The sequence below is a fragment of the Engystomops pustulosus genome, chromosome 1 (genome assembly GCF_040894005.1).
Source record: "Engystomops pustulosus chromosome 1, aEngPut4.maternal, whole genome shotgun sequence".
NCBI classification, from domain to species: Eukaryota; Metazoa; Chordata; class Amphibia; order Anura; family Leptodactylidae; genus Engystomops; species Engystomops pustulosus.
Genome location: NC_092411.1, coordinates 138208631 through 138227584, shown reverse-complemented (window position 1 = coordinate 138227584; position 18954 = coordinate 138208631). Strand labels below are relative to the sequence as shown.

Sequence of the window (18954 nt, the reverse complement as noted above, 5' to 3'; positions counted from 1 at the left end):
CAGACTGTGCCTAATTGAAATCCAACCCCTAATAAATTTTCCCACTTCGGTCTTTGCGATGGATATGTGCGTCACTAAGCGCTAAACACAGTGGTCGCAAGTCTCACTCCAAATTCCTGACAATTGGCTAGTAGATGCACTGCAGCAAGGACAGCCACCAGCAGATCAACCAGAAATAAAATATATATAACGCTATTGTAGGCGTAAGTAAGCCGTTTGGATTCTCCTTTGGCTATTTTCTAGCCAAGTATGAAAGCACACTGATGAGATGACGCTGAGTTATGAAAAAATAAACGTAAAATAAAAAGAAACTGCCAGACTGTGCCTAATTGAAATCCAACCCCTAATAAATTTTCCCACTTCGGTCTTTGCGATGGATATGTGCGTCACTAAGCGCTAAACACAGCGGTCGCAAGTCTCACTCCAAATTCCTGACAATTGGCTAGTAGATGCACTGCAGCAAGGACAGCCACCAGCAGATCAACCAGAAATAAAATATATATAACGCTATTGTAGGCGTAAGTAAGCCGTTTGGATTCTCCTTTGGCTATTTTCTAGCCAAGTATGAAAGCACACTGATGAGATGACGCTGAGTTATGAAAAAATAAACGTAAAATAAAAAGGAAATGGCAGACTGTGCCTAATTGAAATCAAACCCCTAATAAATTTTCCCACTTTGGTGTTTGAGGTGGATATGTGTGTCACTAAGAGCTAAACACAATGGTAGCAAGTCCCCCTGCAAATTCCTCACAATATGGTACTAGCTGCACTACTAGTGCCAGCAAGCCCAGCCACAAGCAAATAAAAAAAAAAAAAGTATAACGTTATTGTAGCCCTAAGAAGGGCTGTTGGGTTCTTGTTGAATCACTCCTGCCTAACACTATTCTAATAGAACACCCTAACGCTTTCCCTGACCAGCAGCAGCTCTCTCCCTAGCGGCATCCAGACATAGAATGATCCGAGCAGCGCGGGCAGCGGCTAGTCTATCCCAGGGTCACCTAATCTGGCCAGCCAACCACTGCTATCGACGTGTAAGGGTACCACGTCATGCTGGGTGGAGTGCAGAGTCTCCTGGCTTGTGATTGGCTCTGTTTCTGGCCGCCAAAAAGCAAAACGGCGGGAGCTGCCATTTTCTCGAGCGGGCGAAGTATTCGTCCGAGCAACGAGCAGTTTCGAGTACGCTAATGCTCGAACGAGCATCAAGCTCGGACGAGTATGTTCGCTCATCTCTAATCACGAACGATGTTGTTGCATATTGTTAAAGTTGATAGAAATTCAGTATAAAGTAAATGTGGTACGATGATTAGAAGTGGTCGATGATTAGAAGTATTATATAGACAGTGCTGTACAGATTCCAATGAGTAAACTTTGTTAATAAATAGCAATAACATTCCCTTTTTAACAGATTTACATGATTCCTTCTTTACCTGCCCTCCATATTGTCAAACCCTATTTATATGATTATATCAGAACAGCAAACCAGGTCATGCCTTTAATATGAAATGTGTAACTTTTATACCAGTCAAAAATCCTGTAAAATAGAATGCAACCAAATAAACACAAAAATAAATACCTGAAATCATAATTACCCATCATTATCAAATAAAACACTTACCTACATGAAACGTGAAAGGAAAATAATTACATACTTCTAACTGTCAGTTACATTGTCGGGAAGCAGAAATTCCATATGAAATATGGTAATTAGCATATCTTGATGAACTATCATCAATAGCAAGAATGAATGGAGTGAAGTGATGTGATATGATAACAGAGATAACCTGTGGATGCTTTGCTTTTACTTGAAGAAAATACCTGGAGAAAAATGTTTTTCTCCGCGTTCATATTTCTCATACAGTAAATCATCACAATATTTCATCTTCTACATTCCAGTCAAAATAAACTCATTTTTTTCTGCTAAAGCTCGTTAAATTTCTTATAAGAAAACTACTGTGATGATAGAAACCATGGTTACCTTGTATAATATATGCAAATGGAAACAATGGTGCTGAACATACTGTATATTTATAAAAACAGATTATCATTGGTGAAAACACAAAAAAGAAAGGTTTCCTATGTATTCTTACATAACACAATGCAATGCTACAGCACTGGCATATAGAAAATAACAATTCAGAATAGCACCGTAAACTATTTAAAAGGGTATACAGCCAATCCTATCCAAGGCCAATGTATTTGTTTCATATATTCATATCTCTTTATCTCACCTATTGTCCTAAAACCAGAAAGGGGAAATAAGTGTCTTAAATGCAATACTGATTATAAAGTGTAGATTATCCATTAGCTTTTACTTAGTTTGTGCAATTTATGGAAGTTTCAGTACATGAAGATTGGGATCCAAATATAAAAACATTATACATATTTACCTTTTCTCTAGCCGTTTTAGTTTTTGCTGAAATTTCTCTTCGTTGAATGATGTGTTTAGAGCTCGGTGGAGACGCTATTTGAAAAGGTAAACAAGAAAAAAAATAAGCCATGAATGAAGTATTGGGATAGCTGAAAAGATATACAATGGAAGTATTCACAAAAGAAATATGATCATGTTGACCAGTAGTCAGACCATCAGTACATCTTGTGGAAAGGTGATAAATGCCTTTTAGCTCTTTTATCTATGTAGGACCTATCCTGTGGATATGTCCCTTTAAGTATATTTTAAGCCCAATGTACTGATATTAGTAGGATACACACAAGTCTACAAAATCATATAGGTGATAGTCATATTACTTTTACCAAATAACATAATTAAGTGTTCCCATAGGAAAAAAAAATATTTTCCTTTCTCCTCCATTAAAACTTGCTCAATCAAACTAAGAACATTAAATGATTAATTGAGGACCTTGGAGGAAAAGTTATTCACCAAATGAGGATACCAAAAATACCAGATGAAATATGATTGGTTAACTTTTGGCCCCCAAAATACATCTTACATGTAATGAAATTTGCAGAAATGCATGTGTATGTAAAGACTTTACTCTCTACACGCTGCTGGCAGGTAGCCAGGAAATGTTAAAGAAACTATTATAAAGCACTGAAATTATTCAGATGCACAACAAATCATTTTTTAAATCAACATGCCAGAGGCTATTGGAACATGTCATTATGTAAAAATCACCTTCCTGAAGACAGGTGGGACTGTGAAAACAGTTCCTTAAAATAAGTTGTTATAGCATGTACATTTTCTAGATTTAACATGTCAGTCACCTCCACATTGTGTAACATTGTATAAGTGCTGTTTAGGCATTTTATACATCACAGTACACTACCCATGAACTGTGTAGGTGAGAAATCCTTACATACCTGACTAGTGTGAAGCCAATATTTTAATTTTGATTTCTTTTTAATTCTTGGCAAGACCAATCTAAAAACAATATGTTCGCCAATGGTGGTAAGAATAGACACTCCAATTCCTATACAGAGCATGACAAACAGCCCGGAGAAGTGTTTGATGCCCATTTGCAGAGTCTGGGAAAATAAAAAGCGTGAAAAATCAATTAACATAATAATTATAGAGATGCATTATTTTGAGCAGCTGGGCCGAATTTATCTTGCTTGAAAATTAAAATGCTGAAGCCAAAGGCTTTCAAAGTACAGTACATGAAATAACAAAAAGGCTTATATTTCCCAAGATACATCACAGTGTGGAAATATTAAATCTACACATAAACTATTCTAGAAAAAGAAGCTTTATATTCATATAATGCAAAATTCACTAAAATAAAACTTTCAAAATGTTAAGAATAGAGGAATGGGTAAAAATTGCTTTTTCTGCACCAAACTCAGGTGGATAATTTAAGTTAATACTATTTACCAATAATTAAATTAGTAAAATGGGAGGATTAAAGTATGTAGACCAAGAGTGTTGTACAAAAGAAATGGCTTGTGGCCAGTATTGACAACTTACACGGTTATTCAAGCCTTTTTTTCCCCATCATATCAAGGTAAGAATGGTGGATGACACCAGGGACCCCTAACCTTCTTCTGTTTCTCCTGCTTTTGTTTCAGAGGCTTGGAATGGTACGACCAAATGGTCTGTATATCCGCCCTATACAAGTTTTTGGGGCTGAGCTGCAATACCAAGGATAGCCACTATGAAACATATTGGGGCTTATTTACTAGGGGTCCGTGGCCGCACTTTCATAGTTTTTTCCTACGTTTTCGGGATTTGCGCCGCTCGGACAGGTATTTGACAGGGGATTATGGAGCAGCTGCGCTGGCTTTCATGCGACAGAAATTGTGGGGCATGCTGTCCGGACGATCCGACTGATTCGCACTGAGCGCGAGATTTAATATTCAAATTGTGTCGCAATACAATGCACTCACATACACCAGGTAAAGGAGGTAAACTCAGGCGGTCCTGATCTTAGTGAATCGCGACAGAGTGCATTCCAGTTGGAATTCTGGTGCACTTTTCCGGGAACTCTGCGGACCAGGTAAATAAATATGCACCATTGTATTTGGTAAACTGTAAAAAAGCCCCAGTTCTTCTCTGAATGTTGTGGTCTGTTACAGCCAGTGCTTTTAGATGTTCTAAGGATGGGTGATAAATAAAAATCATGCCACTATTTAAATAGTGTGTTTTTCTCAAAATGCCATTGTGGCTTTATCATTAAATAAACATATAATAACGATTTTCTGACCTATCTGACCTCCTTTGGGTACATTTTGTTGAGTTAAAGAGTTCTGCTCGTGTTCAAATCTCATAGGGCTCATTTACTGTAGACTTGTTGAAAAATTTCTACAACTGCAACAAATTCAGTACATTTGAATGGAGTTGATATGGTTGAAAGCAGACAGATTTCTCCAAGACCCAGTCAGATAAATGGAACTATTGCAGAAATGTTTTCATAGAGTGTAGGAATTATGAATATATATATCCTATACAAAAGGTATCCAAACTGTATGTTACAATTTCAGAATAAAATCAAACTTTATTATTAAACTTTTATATTGGCATACCACATTTCATTTATGTGTTTTGTGCCTTTGTGTCACATGTGGAATGCTGTTAAAAAGATTTAGAGCCAAATAGACAATCCAATTTACTAAAATAGCATTTTATATGACCTGACATCAAAACTTCCTGAACATTTTTTTAATTGTAGAATATAATAGAGTAAGTGATAATTGTAAACTTTGTTATATACTTAATTAACCCCTTTCAGCCTGGGTTTTCCCTTAAATCCATAACATTTTTATTTTTCTGTGTACAGAGTTTTAAGAAGGCTTGTCTTATGCATAAGAAATTGTTCTTCCTAATGGATCTATTGAAGATCCCATGCCCCTTACTTGAAAGCAGGAAAAAAAATTTCAGATGTAGCTAAATTGACAAAAAAAAAACCATTTGCGCCAGTTCTTATAGGCACTATTTTAACTGCTTTTAATGTGAGCTCTAAATTCCCCCTCTTTTTATTCTTTTGTTTAATATGATCAGGGGGATACCAAATTTACATAGGTATTATTAGGTTTTAATAGATTTAAAAAAAAAATGTAAGACCTTTTGTATGAAAAATAAATTCTTCATCTTGCCATATTCTGACTAATAACTTTTTCACACTTTGGCATACAGAGCTGTGTATAAGCTATTTAAATTTTTTTATGCTGGTCATAATTATGTTGTCAATTATTTCTTCATTATTTATATTTTATATTAATTTTTCAGACTGTATGACCTTTGGATCACTTTTTATTTCAAATGTATGAGTTGCAAAATGGCAAACACTGGTGATTCAGATATTTGGGTGCTATTTTCCATTATGGGGTTCACCAAAAGTAATAACAATTTTATATTTTGATATATTTTGGACGTTTTGGAAACAGTGATTCATTGGTGCTTCCAGTGGGTGTTTGCTGTATAATTCAGTGAACACCCAGCGTCCCAGATATCTGAAAACCTCAATAATCTGCAGTTTTGCACCAGATAATCCAATAGTGGTGTGGTCTCTTAGTAAATATGGTGAGTTTTCAGGATGTGAGACAAGTTGCACCTTTTTATTTTTGCACTTTGCTTCATGCTGCAGAATTGTGGCACAGAAAGAATTGTGACGCAGCTTAGTAATAAATGACTAAGCACTAACACATCCCTTTAGGTGCCCAGTTTTCAAAAGTGTTGGACAAAGTGCAACCACAACACCAAATTGGGGCAAACACTTCACAAATACATGTGTGGCTAAAAGGATGTACTTTTTCAGTGCAAAGATAGACAGAAACTGGCACAGACATAAAGATATATCTGGGCAAGTATGTTTGAAAAGGGCTCAGCCCCTAAGTCCTCTTCAAACATCCTTAATGGCTCTGTGACATACTAGTACGTCATCTGTCATTAAGATGTTTAGGAAAACATAAGGCTAATTCTGCAGTATATAATAAGGATTAGAGGGGTTTTTCACTTTCAGCAAATAATTGATATTGTTTGGATAAGGAATAGTTCTACAATTTTCCAATATACTCTCTGTATAATTTCCTCACAGATTTCAAGATCTCCGCTTGCTGTCCTGCTATGGAAACCTTCTATGTTTACGCCCACCAGTGGATAGAAATATGTCCATGGTCATGTGATGGACATTAGGGTGCACGAGCCGTTATTATCACAGAGATCTAGAAAACCATGAGGAATACAGAAAGTATATTGGAAAATTGTAGAACTATTCCCTATACAAACAATATCAATTAGTTCCTGAAAGTGGACAACCCCTTTAACTCTTTCTATTAATGGGGCATGTTTCCACTGATCATTTGGCTCTCTGAGGTGATTAGTTTATCCAGGGACTTTCTGTAAATAGTTAAGTCATTAGACACTTATTCGAGACAACTGTTGATATAAGGAAGAAAGGCACCAAAAATAAAAGACACAGGAAAATATTTCCTAAAAGTATTTTATAAAGTTTACTATTTCCATCTTCACCATAGATATATGCTATTTTGTCAAAGGTTTGGTCATCAGGGAGAGCCGATCCTCCTTAAAATGGTGGTGAGCTGCTACGTAAGTGCAAACGCTACATCAATGTAAATTCTGAGGGCGGCTTTGAGTGACTGGTAAGTTGAGCTGACCCGGGTTTGCTATGGACCTGAACTTTGAGGTTTGGGTCCACTCAACACTAGTGATAATTCCTCTTTACCACTATTTTGTATCTCAGGGTGCACTTGCATTCTGTTTCCCTTTTTGATTTTAACTTTATGCATTATACTGTTTTTATCTTTTGAAGTACCTTTGGGAACTTTTCTTCCTTTGGTCCCAAAACATATGTTTTGATTTTCAATATATTGGAAATACATTATCTATCAAACATCTTTTCTAAAATGAGAGCTAAGATATAGTGTATGTATGGTAGATTCTTCGATAAAGCAATAACAAAATATTGTTTTGACACCAATTGTACATTGTGAGAAGTTATTATGGCTTCTTCTGTAATTGTAGTAGTGGGAATGGAATAAAATCCACTGTATAGCTCATCAGTCTCAACTGTAGCAGAATGGATACAGACTAAGCCGACTTGCCAATAACATCATATTCCCTGCCTGTGTTATTAATAAACTGGTATTTTTTTTTGGGGGGGGGATAAACCTGCATGTAAAATATCTGAAGCGACATTGGAGTCTGCATGAAATTCTATTAACTCTATTACATGATGTTTACCTCTTTTGCTAATGGATTAAAAATTCACCTGCACTAAACAGATTCCAATAATCCATAAAAGAAATAATGGAGTTTGTAGACTACATTTTTATCTAGTGTACAAGTTATCATGTAAGGATTACTGTACCCGAGGACTCCGGCACAAGCAGTTTACAATGCATCCTTAAGACGTCTGCTAATAAAATAAACTGTCACTACTACCTGGCAATCCATTTTCATTTTCCTATTCCTTCAAGGAAGTAATCGTTTGCTTTGCAGAAGTATACATTTATCTTTATAAAGGAGATTGCATAGCTTCGGATATTAAAGTATTTCATCATTATGTAAACTGCATATAATGCTTAGCCAGATAAAACCACCAATCTTTTACAGCCCTTAAATTTGTTATCAGGAAACAGGTTAAAAATATGAAATTAAACTGGTTGGTTGAACGGATGAAATAAACCTTCAAAACAAGTTCAGGGGGTTTCATCCATCTTTGTTACTGCATGAATAATCCTTGCACACTGAGTTGGAAGACAGACTTCATTTGTCTGTCAGGTTCTCGTGGGATATTACTTTTCATTGTAAAAGAAAATAATGTCCCCAATTTTAGGTTTTTAAAATAGCACATCCATTTAGATCTCCCTGCCTACCATCAGGTGTGGAAAAAAATGACTTAGGGGAACCAGATGAAATATGACAAGCATACCTCTAAGGAATTACAGCATTTGAGATTTTATCTATTTTATTTCACTTAGACCTAATTATGTTAAGTTTTATCCAGGATTCTCAGAGAGCGGAGAAAGAGAGCACTTTTATTGGACCCACAATGTGGCTGATTAAACACTATGATTAAACCGGTCAAATGAAAGTTCAATCAACTCATTTTATACAGAATTTGTTAACATACTTATAAGGATATGGTGGACCTACTGGGAGAGCTTGTTGTATCTCAAATGTAAGTTTCCAAGTGAAGTGAACTACTGTGTAGTTCTGAAGGAGAATTAAAACACATTTGTTTTTTCTGAATGTATACAGCTCTGAAGCCATAGCAGTTGGAGATTAATTCAAAGCTCTATATATGTGCATACACATTGACATGGATTTAAGGCAACCCTGCAGGCTTCCTTTCATAAAGCCCATTTACCTAAGTATAGGTTGTGAAATTATATAAAAATCATTTTCTTATTGATAGTTTAGTACCTATAATTTCAAGATTTTTCACTTGTGCTGTAATAGAAATCAGTTTTCTATTCACTGCTGAGCCTGTAATAGACTTGCGTTCATACAGTTAATCTCAGGAAACAGAGCTGCAGAGGAAGTGAAAAAGCAGCAGCCTGTGCCAATGGCGAGAAGGGAGTTGTGTCTTAGGCCCCTTCCACACTAGCGTGCTTTTGACGCGCAGAACTTGCATTGCACTCTGTCCAATTGTTTCCAATGGGCCTTTCCTCATTTGCTTTTTTTTTCACATGCGTGCTTGCGTTTGTTTTGACGCGTCATGCGAGTGCAATGCGTTTTAAACGGATGGGTTGCTAGGTGACATGAATAATTCGAAAAATGCTCGAGATCGAGCATTTAATTTAAAAAACACAGTAAAGAACACAGTGAAGAATAGATTACAGATGTTCGGCACATCTGCTTACTTGTCGGGAGATAAGCTCGGAACGGTGCGAACAAAATAGCACGTGAAGAACACTATATATGTGTGTGAAGAACACATTGCAGATGTTTCCATACATCTGCAATGTGTTCTTCACACATATATATGGAACCAAAACGCAGCCAAAAACGTCAGTTTTTCACGCATTGCACCCTGACGTGAAATGCAACGCTAGTGTGGAAGGGGCCTAAGACTACCTCAGTCGTTCTGTAGCTAAACGGCAGTCACAGTTTTACTCCAATGGAACCTGACCAAAACCACACCTAATAAAAAAAACTGCAGAAATCATCCACTCAAGGCTGCGGTTACACGTTGCGTTTAGTATTCTTTTAAAGCATGTGTTTTCAAACAACTGGAGAGGAGATTTGCCTAATTATATTGTTGTCAACATTGCGTTTACAAAACGCATGTGTTAATGTTTTGTTAACCCATGTGTTTGTCAACAGATTGTTAACATTTGTGTTAACATTTGCGCTTTGTAAATGCAAACAATCTGTTGACAAACACATGGGTTAACAAAACATTAACACATGCGTTTTGTAAACGCAATGTTGACAACAATGTAATTAGGCAAATCTCCTCTTCAGCTGTTTAAAAACCCATGTGTTAAACGCAAACACAACGACCATTGGGATTAAGCCTTATTAACCATTTATTAAAAATGAATGCTGCTGGGTAGCTCCCAGTAGCGTAATTGCAGCCATAAGTTTAGTAGAAGCTTAGTTCTGCAAATTTCATCAAGGAATTAATTTTTATCTTTATGTTACTAAACCACATGTAAGTCACCTCCATGCTTTCTCCATGCTAGTGTAATCACACTGCTGAAAGCTAGCCAGCAGCAATAATGGTTAATAAAGCTTAAACCAAACATATGGTTAACTCATGGTTAAAAAAACTTTCTATGCTATTCCAAGATTTGCTCTAAATCACCTAAATTTTTTTACAAAAAAGCAATTAAGGACTCCAATTTCTCAGAAAACAAATTCGCCGTAATGTCACAACATGCTACTAACACCCTTGACTGATTGCAATTCACAATAAAACTGTAATGTCATCTACCTGCGAGCAACCTCTCTGCCTGCTGATTTTTTCTACATCTGTAGGTTATATAAAGCAATTTCTGGTAGGAAGCAACTGTAGCTAAGCAAAGGATCATTGTCCAACTTGTTCCTGCTAAGGTATATTTTGGTCTTGTTGTCCTGGCTTTGTAATTGTGTTCTCCCTTATGCTTTGTACCTGTGTCACTGTGACCTGTGTCTGTTACCATGCTGTTCTGAACAGTGATACATCTCTGTACCCTGTGACTTGTTTCAGTATTCTGCCTATTAATCTGCATCTATATTACCAGCCCAGTTCTACTTCTTGCCCAATTTAACATAAAATAAACGGTTGAAGATATGTATCCGGTGTTTTATCCAGGTCATTCCTTTTGGATTGTCCCACATAAGACCATAACTGCCTATCTAGAGGATATGGATTGGAAATAGGTGTTCTCTGTAGGAAATAAATTTAGAAAAATCACAACAAACATTGCCACTAGACTGTGCCTCAAATTCAAAATATTTTCAATCTGGTGGTATAAAAAGTTGAAATAAAAATCTATATATACTTTATATTTTCTGTGGATTTACTTTGTTTAGCATTGCCGTAGATGATAAAGGCGGAATCCTAAATGTCTAGATATAGAATAAAATCATAAAATTACGAAGTTACATTTTCATTCTTGTTGTATATTATTAGAGATGAGTAAAAATATCATAAAAATATGTTAAAAAACTAAAGTTATCCATAAAGTAGGGCAATAATTCTTAAGAAATGTATCATTCTGCCATCATGGGTTTAAATATAACACTTAAGGGAATGTAGAGCTCAGTGTAAAAAAAGGCAACCAGGTAAATGCCCCAGTGGAATGTGACTATTCTGTCTCTAATTAGAAGAGCACAGTAATCCCTAAACAGTTTTTTACGCTTGTTAGGGAAAACTGTTCTCTATTACATTGGCAGCTATAACCCATTATAAAAGGAACATAATAGTTGAGATAGTGGTTCGGGGTTACTTATTGGCTTTATTACAAAGTTGTAATATGTCAAATCCATATTCAGAATATAGTTCCAACTTCACATTTCAATCCTTGGTAGGTTGTTCAAAATCTTGAACATATCGGACCTTAGTTCCATGTTGGAACAGTTATAAATTACAACAGATAAAGGCTTGTTTCCTAACAATGATTTAATTTCCAATAAAAGCCAGTGTAGCAATCCACCAATTATAGCAGGTCTGACTTGCAGGTTAAAAATTTGCAGGTTACAGAGGGATAGCTTTCTCAGGTATACACTTTAGAATTAATTGTAAGACATGAATGATGGACCCTTTAATTCCTAAACAGGCTCTTCTTTTCAGAGACGCAAAAACACCCTGAGGAGACCCATTTATCCTGGTTATAAAATAACATCACTTACATTCAAATCTAAAAATACCTTTTAGCTTGTAATTATATAACAGAATATGTTACCTCAGTGACTGCAAAGCTTCTCTTTCCACAAGGAACCACTTTATACCACTTATCATGAAGCATATCCATGTATCCACTTGATTTATACTGACTGATCAATTCTGATATGTTTGATGTCAAAGGAGAGTTGGGGGGGAGACCAATGCCATAACCTGAAAATGTTAGAAAATGAATTGATTAATATTCCATAGCCGGTTATATTATAAATTAAAAATAATTACATTTTCAGTTACATCTTTTAGCATAGGGGAAAAGCCCCCTCGAATTGAATGAAGCACTGGTCGAGCATGAGCACTACTGGATTCCTGTTCTTATGTCCTCTGTGGGGCAGACAAATTATAGGGGAGCTTTATCAGAAGTGTCTGCGAGAAAACTGATCAAGTTGCTTATGACAACCAATAAAACACAGCTTTCATTTTCCTACAACAGTTTATAAGATGATGTGCTCTCAGACAATTCTGATAAATCTCCCCACTTTGCTTTTAAGAAAATCAATTGTTATCTGATAAATATAAAAAGTTAAGGTATTATATGAAAAATGAAAGAATTATATTTGATAATTATATGAAAAATGTAATAATATACAATGTGCAAATTAAAATAAATACCGGATCTTATTTTCTAATCTACCAATGGTTTATTAATGTTTTCAGGGGCTCTGGATCTACCCTCCTCTGTGCTTCCTCTGCACCCTCTTTAGGTTGAATACAGATAAATGCCAGTGGTAGATTTCCTTTAAGCCCTTAGTAGTATATGGCTAGCCCCCTTTAGCATACAGCCAGCCCCCTGTGGTATATAGCCAGGCTGCCAACTGTAGTATCTAGCCAGCCAACTGTATTATATAGCTAATCAAACCCTTGAAGTATACAGCCAGCCCCCTGTAATATATGCCCAGACACCCCCCTTTAGTTTATTGCCATTCAGCCCCATTTAGTATATAGCCAGCCCCCTGGAGAACATAGCCTGCCAGCCCCCATTATGCCCAGCACATAACTCACCGTTTCGGTGCTCCAAGCAGGTCCTCTTCTTACTTCATGTGCACAGGCACCAGGTGAGTGACAGGTGACTATCTGTAGAAAATATTATGTCACCAACAGAAGTGCACATGAATTAAGAAGAGGACCAGCCCGGGGTGTCAGAAAGGCGAGTAATGAAAAACTCGGCTTATACTCAAGTATATACGGTATATGAGCTTGTTAACTGTAGCACAAGTTGTAAGTTTTAATGGCCCAATTTAATAATCCATGCACTAGAAAGCTGGAAAAAAAAGTGTGAAATGCGGTAAAAGTAACAAACAAAACCTCTGTATTTGCTCCGTTTGCTTTTATTGTGCACTCCAAATGAGGCCTCTCCTTTATTCTTTGGATTAGTATGACCACAGGGATATCACATTTCTAAAGGTTTTATTAAGTTTTAGTAGATTAAAAAAAAATAAAAATCTTTTGAATTAAAAAAAATTGCCAGTAACTTTTTCATTCTTCGATTTATGGATTTATGTAAGGTGTTATTGATTGTGATACGTGCTAAATACATTTAAATATTTATGGATGGAAAAATGGCGAAAAAGTAACAATTCAGAATTTTGGACGCTATTTTCCATTATGGTTTTCAAGACCAGGAATAATATTTTTCATAATTTGATAGGACAGGCATTTAGGGATGTGGTGATGCCTAACATGTTTAAGATTTACCTTTACTGTTCATTTACTTTTATATGTGATTTAAGGAAAGGATGGTAATTTCAAATGTAATTTTTTATTTCTCTTTACTACTATTTCAGACCCCCTAGCCTCAGACTATATACTACTTTATTGCAATATATAGTAATTTTACTGATGATCTCTCATAGCCTGCCATCGATACCTGCCTCTAACTGTCGCAGTCAGTGCTTGCATAAATAGCACTGTTAAGTGTGTCAGTCGAAACCGATTTAACCCAGCCCCATCTAACAGCACTACCAGTGGGATGGACGATTGGCGCTCCTGGCGATCTCATCTGATTGGTTGCCATGGCGCACTGCAGACTCTTAGATACTTGGAGGCCTGCATGGATAGTAATCTCTAATAGCCTGCCATTTGGGAAGGAGTGCAGTAGTACTTTGAATAGATATCACAGACCAGTGCACCTGAGGTCACCGAATATAGCTACAATCCTAGAAAACATGCAGGTATGGTTACACAAATCTCCAGGGTTTCTAGCAACCACAGTCAGCAGCTTTATATGGTCAGAACTGCTAACAGATTTCTTTTACCAAGAAACTCTGGAAAAATGTCAGATATAGTACTATATCTAAGGAATATATATACATTCTTAAACTCTTATTCTTAAAACTCACAGGTTTTGCAATGTTTCCCTAGTGCTATGAGTAAATCATTTGAAAGCAGTTTTCATTGACTTTACCACTTTATTACTTCAAACCTCCAGGTTTTTCTCTACATAAATGACAATAATAGGCCACCTACAACAGGTAGATCCAAATGGAATGCAGAGGCAACTGTGCACTTGAATAAATACACCTTTATTTCACTTGATGTTGGAATACTCCATATATAATGTATGTGTGTTTAAACAAAACCTACCATTTGATTTGATGCATTATGAAGCAAACATACCTTGAGAATGCTGTAGCTACACTGATACAGAATCATATCTTGTTTAATCCCTGTGCTGAGTGGTTTTGCTGATTAAAATAGATATAACATTATGATAATGAAGCTCTGTCGCTTCCATGGCTGGTTCAGCGCTTATCCTAGCATGTGAGTTATTCACTGCAGGAGAGGATGATGAAATCCCTGGGTTGTGCCTGAAGGCAGAATAACCAATTGCTGCACCATCCACCAGCTGCTGTGTATGAGTGATCCAGCTTAGGTTGATTAGTCATGTCTTGACTAACCTCCATTTGCAATTAAAAGCTCCGTGTGTAATTTGTTTATCTAGGAAACCAGCTTGACCCAGCTTTCCCAAGGTCCAGAATGTTATAATTGTTTTTTCAGGAAAACCTCTCAGCTCAGGGATTAACCAAGATATGTGTCTGCATCAGTGTAGCTACACCATTCTCAAGGTATGTTTGCTTCATAATGCTTCAAATCAAATGGTAGGTTTCCTTTAAACATTATATGTGCCCAGAGAAAAATCTTTACAATTCCAGTTTATTTTTCAGTAAAGTCATAAGATTCATTTGAAAGCAGCTCTTACTATCTAGGAATGGATGAGGTGAGAAGCAGGATCACAGAAATGATTGTTTGTCAGGCTAGATTGTAACTCTGTATTAAGGAAGCATGCAGAAAGGTTCTGCGGCTGATGGTGAGTGGGCTTAAATGACACCTACTGAAATATATTTAAGAACAAAAGCAATTTTTCCGAATAATAGTTTGGATGAAAACTCAGCTACAATTCCCTTACAATTTTTACAGTAGGTGAAAATAACTATAATTTGCCTTAAATATGACAAATTTCTATTCATTCTTTGACTCTTAAGGGCCGTTCCAAAGATGGATTTTCATAGTCTAAAGGCCATTTACAGTAAATATGTAGCATAATAATGTCTAGGTTTTAAGCGCTGGTGTGCGATAGAAATGTGCATACAATCTGGATACAATGACCTTTTGTTGAAGTAGATGAGGGTGGGTAAATAGCAGTATGTATGTTTAAAAACCGTCTTCATTTTTTCTACACTATTTACCAGTTACATGGAAATGTGAACTAAAATTTAATTGTTTGCAATACTATAGGGCCAATGTAACAATAGCCTGGCACTTCCTGTATTTTTTTTTCCATGAGCCAGATTTTAAAAAATGACCTAAGAGCTGTGAATTGAGGGGGCCCTCAGAAAAAACTTTGGTTGCAGAATGAGAAATGCCATATCCACTAAAGAGGAGAAGCAAGGGTCTAAGAGCAATGGGCATTTTTGCTATGGTATTCTAATCATGCCCAGGCTAGATGCAGGCTGAGGCTTAAAATATGATGACATTGTTTATGAGATAATAATAACTAGGTGGAGAACACCTGGTCATCATTATCCTAGAATAGCCTGTAAAGGAGATGACACGCGAAAAACCTGGAAATTACCATCCTCACAATGTCAGATTCCTGGTAAATGATTTCTATTATGTACTGTGACTGTGAAAGCAACATGGTAGAAGTGGGAGTTTTCTTTCCTAGTGTCCTATGAAGATGGCAAAGAATATGGTGTTCATGCGTAGAGTTAAGCTTAAAGAGTAACCGTCATTTCAAAAAACTTTTGATTGTTGTAGGGCAGGCAATTTTAGGCCCTTTTGCAATTGGATTAGTTGCTCCTTCCTCTTGTATTCTGCAGCCTTCCCCCTGTTGTCAGTGACTCTTTATATTACTGTTGCTAGGCACATCCCTTCACTAAGGAGCTGATAACAGAGGGAGAATGAGACACACACCCTCTCTCTCCCTACTCTCAGCTGATTACCTCACAGCTCAGTGCTCCAGCAGTCATGTGCTGCAAGGACGCCGAACTAATGTAGTAACCAAACAACTACACTTATCTCTACCTCAGCTTTCCTTACACTTCCATATGAACAAATAATCCACACAGACACAAGATGCAAAGCACAATCCCCCACCCCCATTCACCTCACATTCCACAGCAGGAAATTGCAGGAGAGACTTTCCAAGTCTTCAAGCTGTCCCCTCAAGTGCTGTACTGAAGTTTTACACAAATAGATAGATATGAGATAGATAGATACATAAGATATACATAGATAAATAGGATATATATATATCATATATATATATATATATATATATATATATGATTAAGCACAAAGAATAGACAAAGCCAAGATAACAAGGTTGTGTATAAAACATCTGACATATGTCGAACCCGACCATGGCACCTAACAGCGCTGCTAATGAGCGGACCCATCTTGGATAGCCGATTGGTGCCTCCCGTGTTATCATCAGAGGGCACCAATCAGTCTCCACATTCTCTAACAGCCTGTCATAGGGGGAGGAGTGCAGCAGTACTTTGAATAGATATCAGTGATCCCTCAAAGTATTACAAATATATACTTAGTTTCTCCCATATACTGTATATGTAGCCCAGCACCCCTGCCCCAAGCACATATGTAGCTCACCACACTTGTCCCAAGTAAATATGTAGCCCGTTACATATCCCCTACATATATGTTGCCCAGCAAATGCTCCCAGTATATAGGTAGCCCAGCACATGTCCCCAGTAAAAATGTAGCACAACATAAAGTGAATACTTATCTATTTATGCTACCTGTAGCTTCCTCCCCACTCCCGTGCTTATTTTCCAGGTTGACTTTATCCACCAGAATCTATTCTATGATCCAAGTGGCGCTGATTACATAATTGCTTAGTCTACGGCACCTTCTGATGCAGGCAGTGGTAACATTGTATTGCCTGTCTCCAGTAATCAGCAGGATGTGTGTCTTAAAGATGCACATATTATTGATTACTATTGTTGCCTGGGATGGTGCTGCCAGGGTAGAAGTGTTGCCATTCTTGTGGTGCCATAGGAGTCTACCCAGGCACATAACTACAGCAGTAGCAGCCATAGCAGCTGCTATCGGTCCCTCAGTGTCAGGGGGCCCTGCCATCCGATTTGACACACTACAGCATAATATGTATTTACAGCGCACATCTTTTACAGTACACAACATGAATCGGCAGCTCAAGAATTGTCAGAGGAGAGGGAGGGGTCAGCAGAAAGACAGGATCTCTCATATTTTGTCAGCAACTACTGGGATAGATATGTGTAAATGTATAAATGTATATATCAGTTCATAAATATGTGTGCATAATTATAAGAGTGTATAAATGTGTGAGTATACAAATATGTATATTTTCTGAGGGTATGGGGGGTCCGATTCAGAAGTTTGCTATGGGTCTCCACTTGTTACACCCCTGAGCCTACACCTCTTCCCACCCCTGGTGCAGCCTAGGAAATTGTTGCAGTAGTTAAAAGGAAGCCTAATGCAGCAGTGACTAAGCAGGAGTGGGACTGTGCAGCAGTACTTTGAAGGGATCTTACAGACCAGAAAACCACAGTTCTCTGAATCCAGCTAAAAGTCTGGTATATGAATGCATTTGCACAGTCCTGCTGCTACTAAAATACATCCAAACCTATGATTACACAGATCTCCACAGACCTTATTTACTTTTTGGAAGATCGAGAGGAATGGTTCTCAAAACCCAGCTAGGCTCCAGGTCTGTTACATACAGAGTCTATATCTCAACCACTCTTGGGTAAACGATATACCTCTTTAACTAATTAACTCATTTTTTCAATATTTTTTTATGTGAAGCATTATTGGAAACTGAGTTTTTTGGACCTGTTGCAGCAGTGTTCCATGTGCCATATGAACAAAAGGTCATAAAATAATATTTTCTGCGGCAAAATATATTTTATGTAGCAAAACATTGCTGTAATATTTTGTTTTTGTTTAATCCCCTCCCTCTGTAAAACACACAATGTAGGTACTTGATAGCCTTGATCAGAATTAACTCTGAACCCCAACATGTTATCAGTGTTTCACTACAAGTTACCAAACTGACAAAGCTTCTCTGCTCATGCCATCACTGTAATACACCATTACAGCAGGTTTTATTACCAACATTGCTCCCGCAATACAAGAGCAGAAAGAGGTTAATAATGGTTACATATTCAAATCTACAAAAGTCTCTAGCTTCCAAATCAAAACTCTTGAATGAAAGATATAAAACTGACTTTCTGCCAATTAATTCTGAATCCTGAAAAACCAGTAAATTGCATGTCTATGCAGATGACATGCTCCACTGAAACAGAATCCCCCAATATGAGCCCAAATGTTGTCTGCAAACAATGAGATGTCTTCTACATTGCATCAGATGAGTCACCTCATATCTCTATACATTTTTATTTGAAACGTCCAGTAACTACCAGACAACCTATCTAAAGACAACTTAAATAAATACTGCTGCCCCCCTTACATGTAGTTTGTAGTTTGGAGAGTCATGTGATCTCTGTTTGTCCATAAACAATCTATGGACAATTCATATGACCCTCCATCTGCAGCTATTTTATGGTCAGGAATGTCTGGCTGTTGAGGTAAAAGACAGGAGGCTCCACTTTACATATCAATAAAATAGTACAGAACTTTTAAATTAACT

The 18954-nt window shown here is 37.0% G+C and overlaps 1 protein-coding gene across 1 annotated transcript in view; it reads right to left on the bottom strand.

The window, feature by feature from the left end:
• GRIN3A (glutamate ionotropic receptor NMDA type subunit 3A) overlaps positions 1-18954 on the bottom strand; it is a 203456-nt gene that overhangs the window by 16713 nt on the left and 167789 nt on the right. The window contains exons 7-9 of the mRNA XM_072154430.1: positions 11809-11960; positions 3319-3483; positions 2388-2461 (exon numbers count right to left, since the gene is read on the bottom strand). Of these exons, the coding sequence (XP_072010531.1) occupies positions 2388-2461; positions 3319-3483; positions 11809-11960 (391 nt within the window). The remainder of the gene's footprint in view (positions 1-2387; positions 2462-3318; positions 3484-11808; positions 11961-18954) is intronic.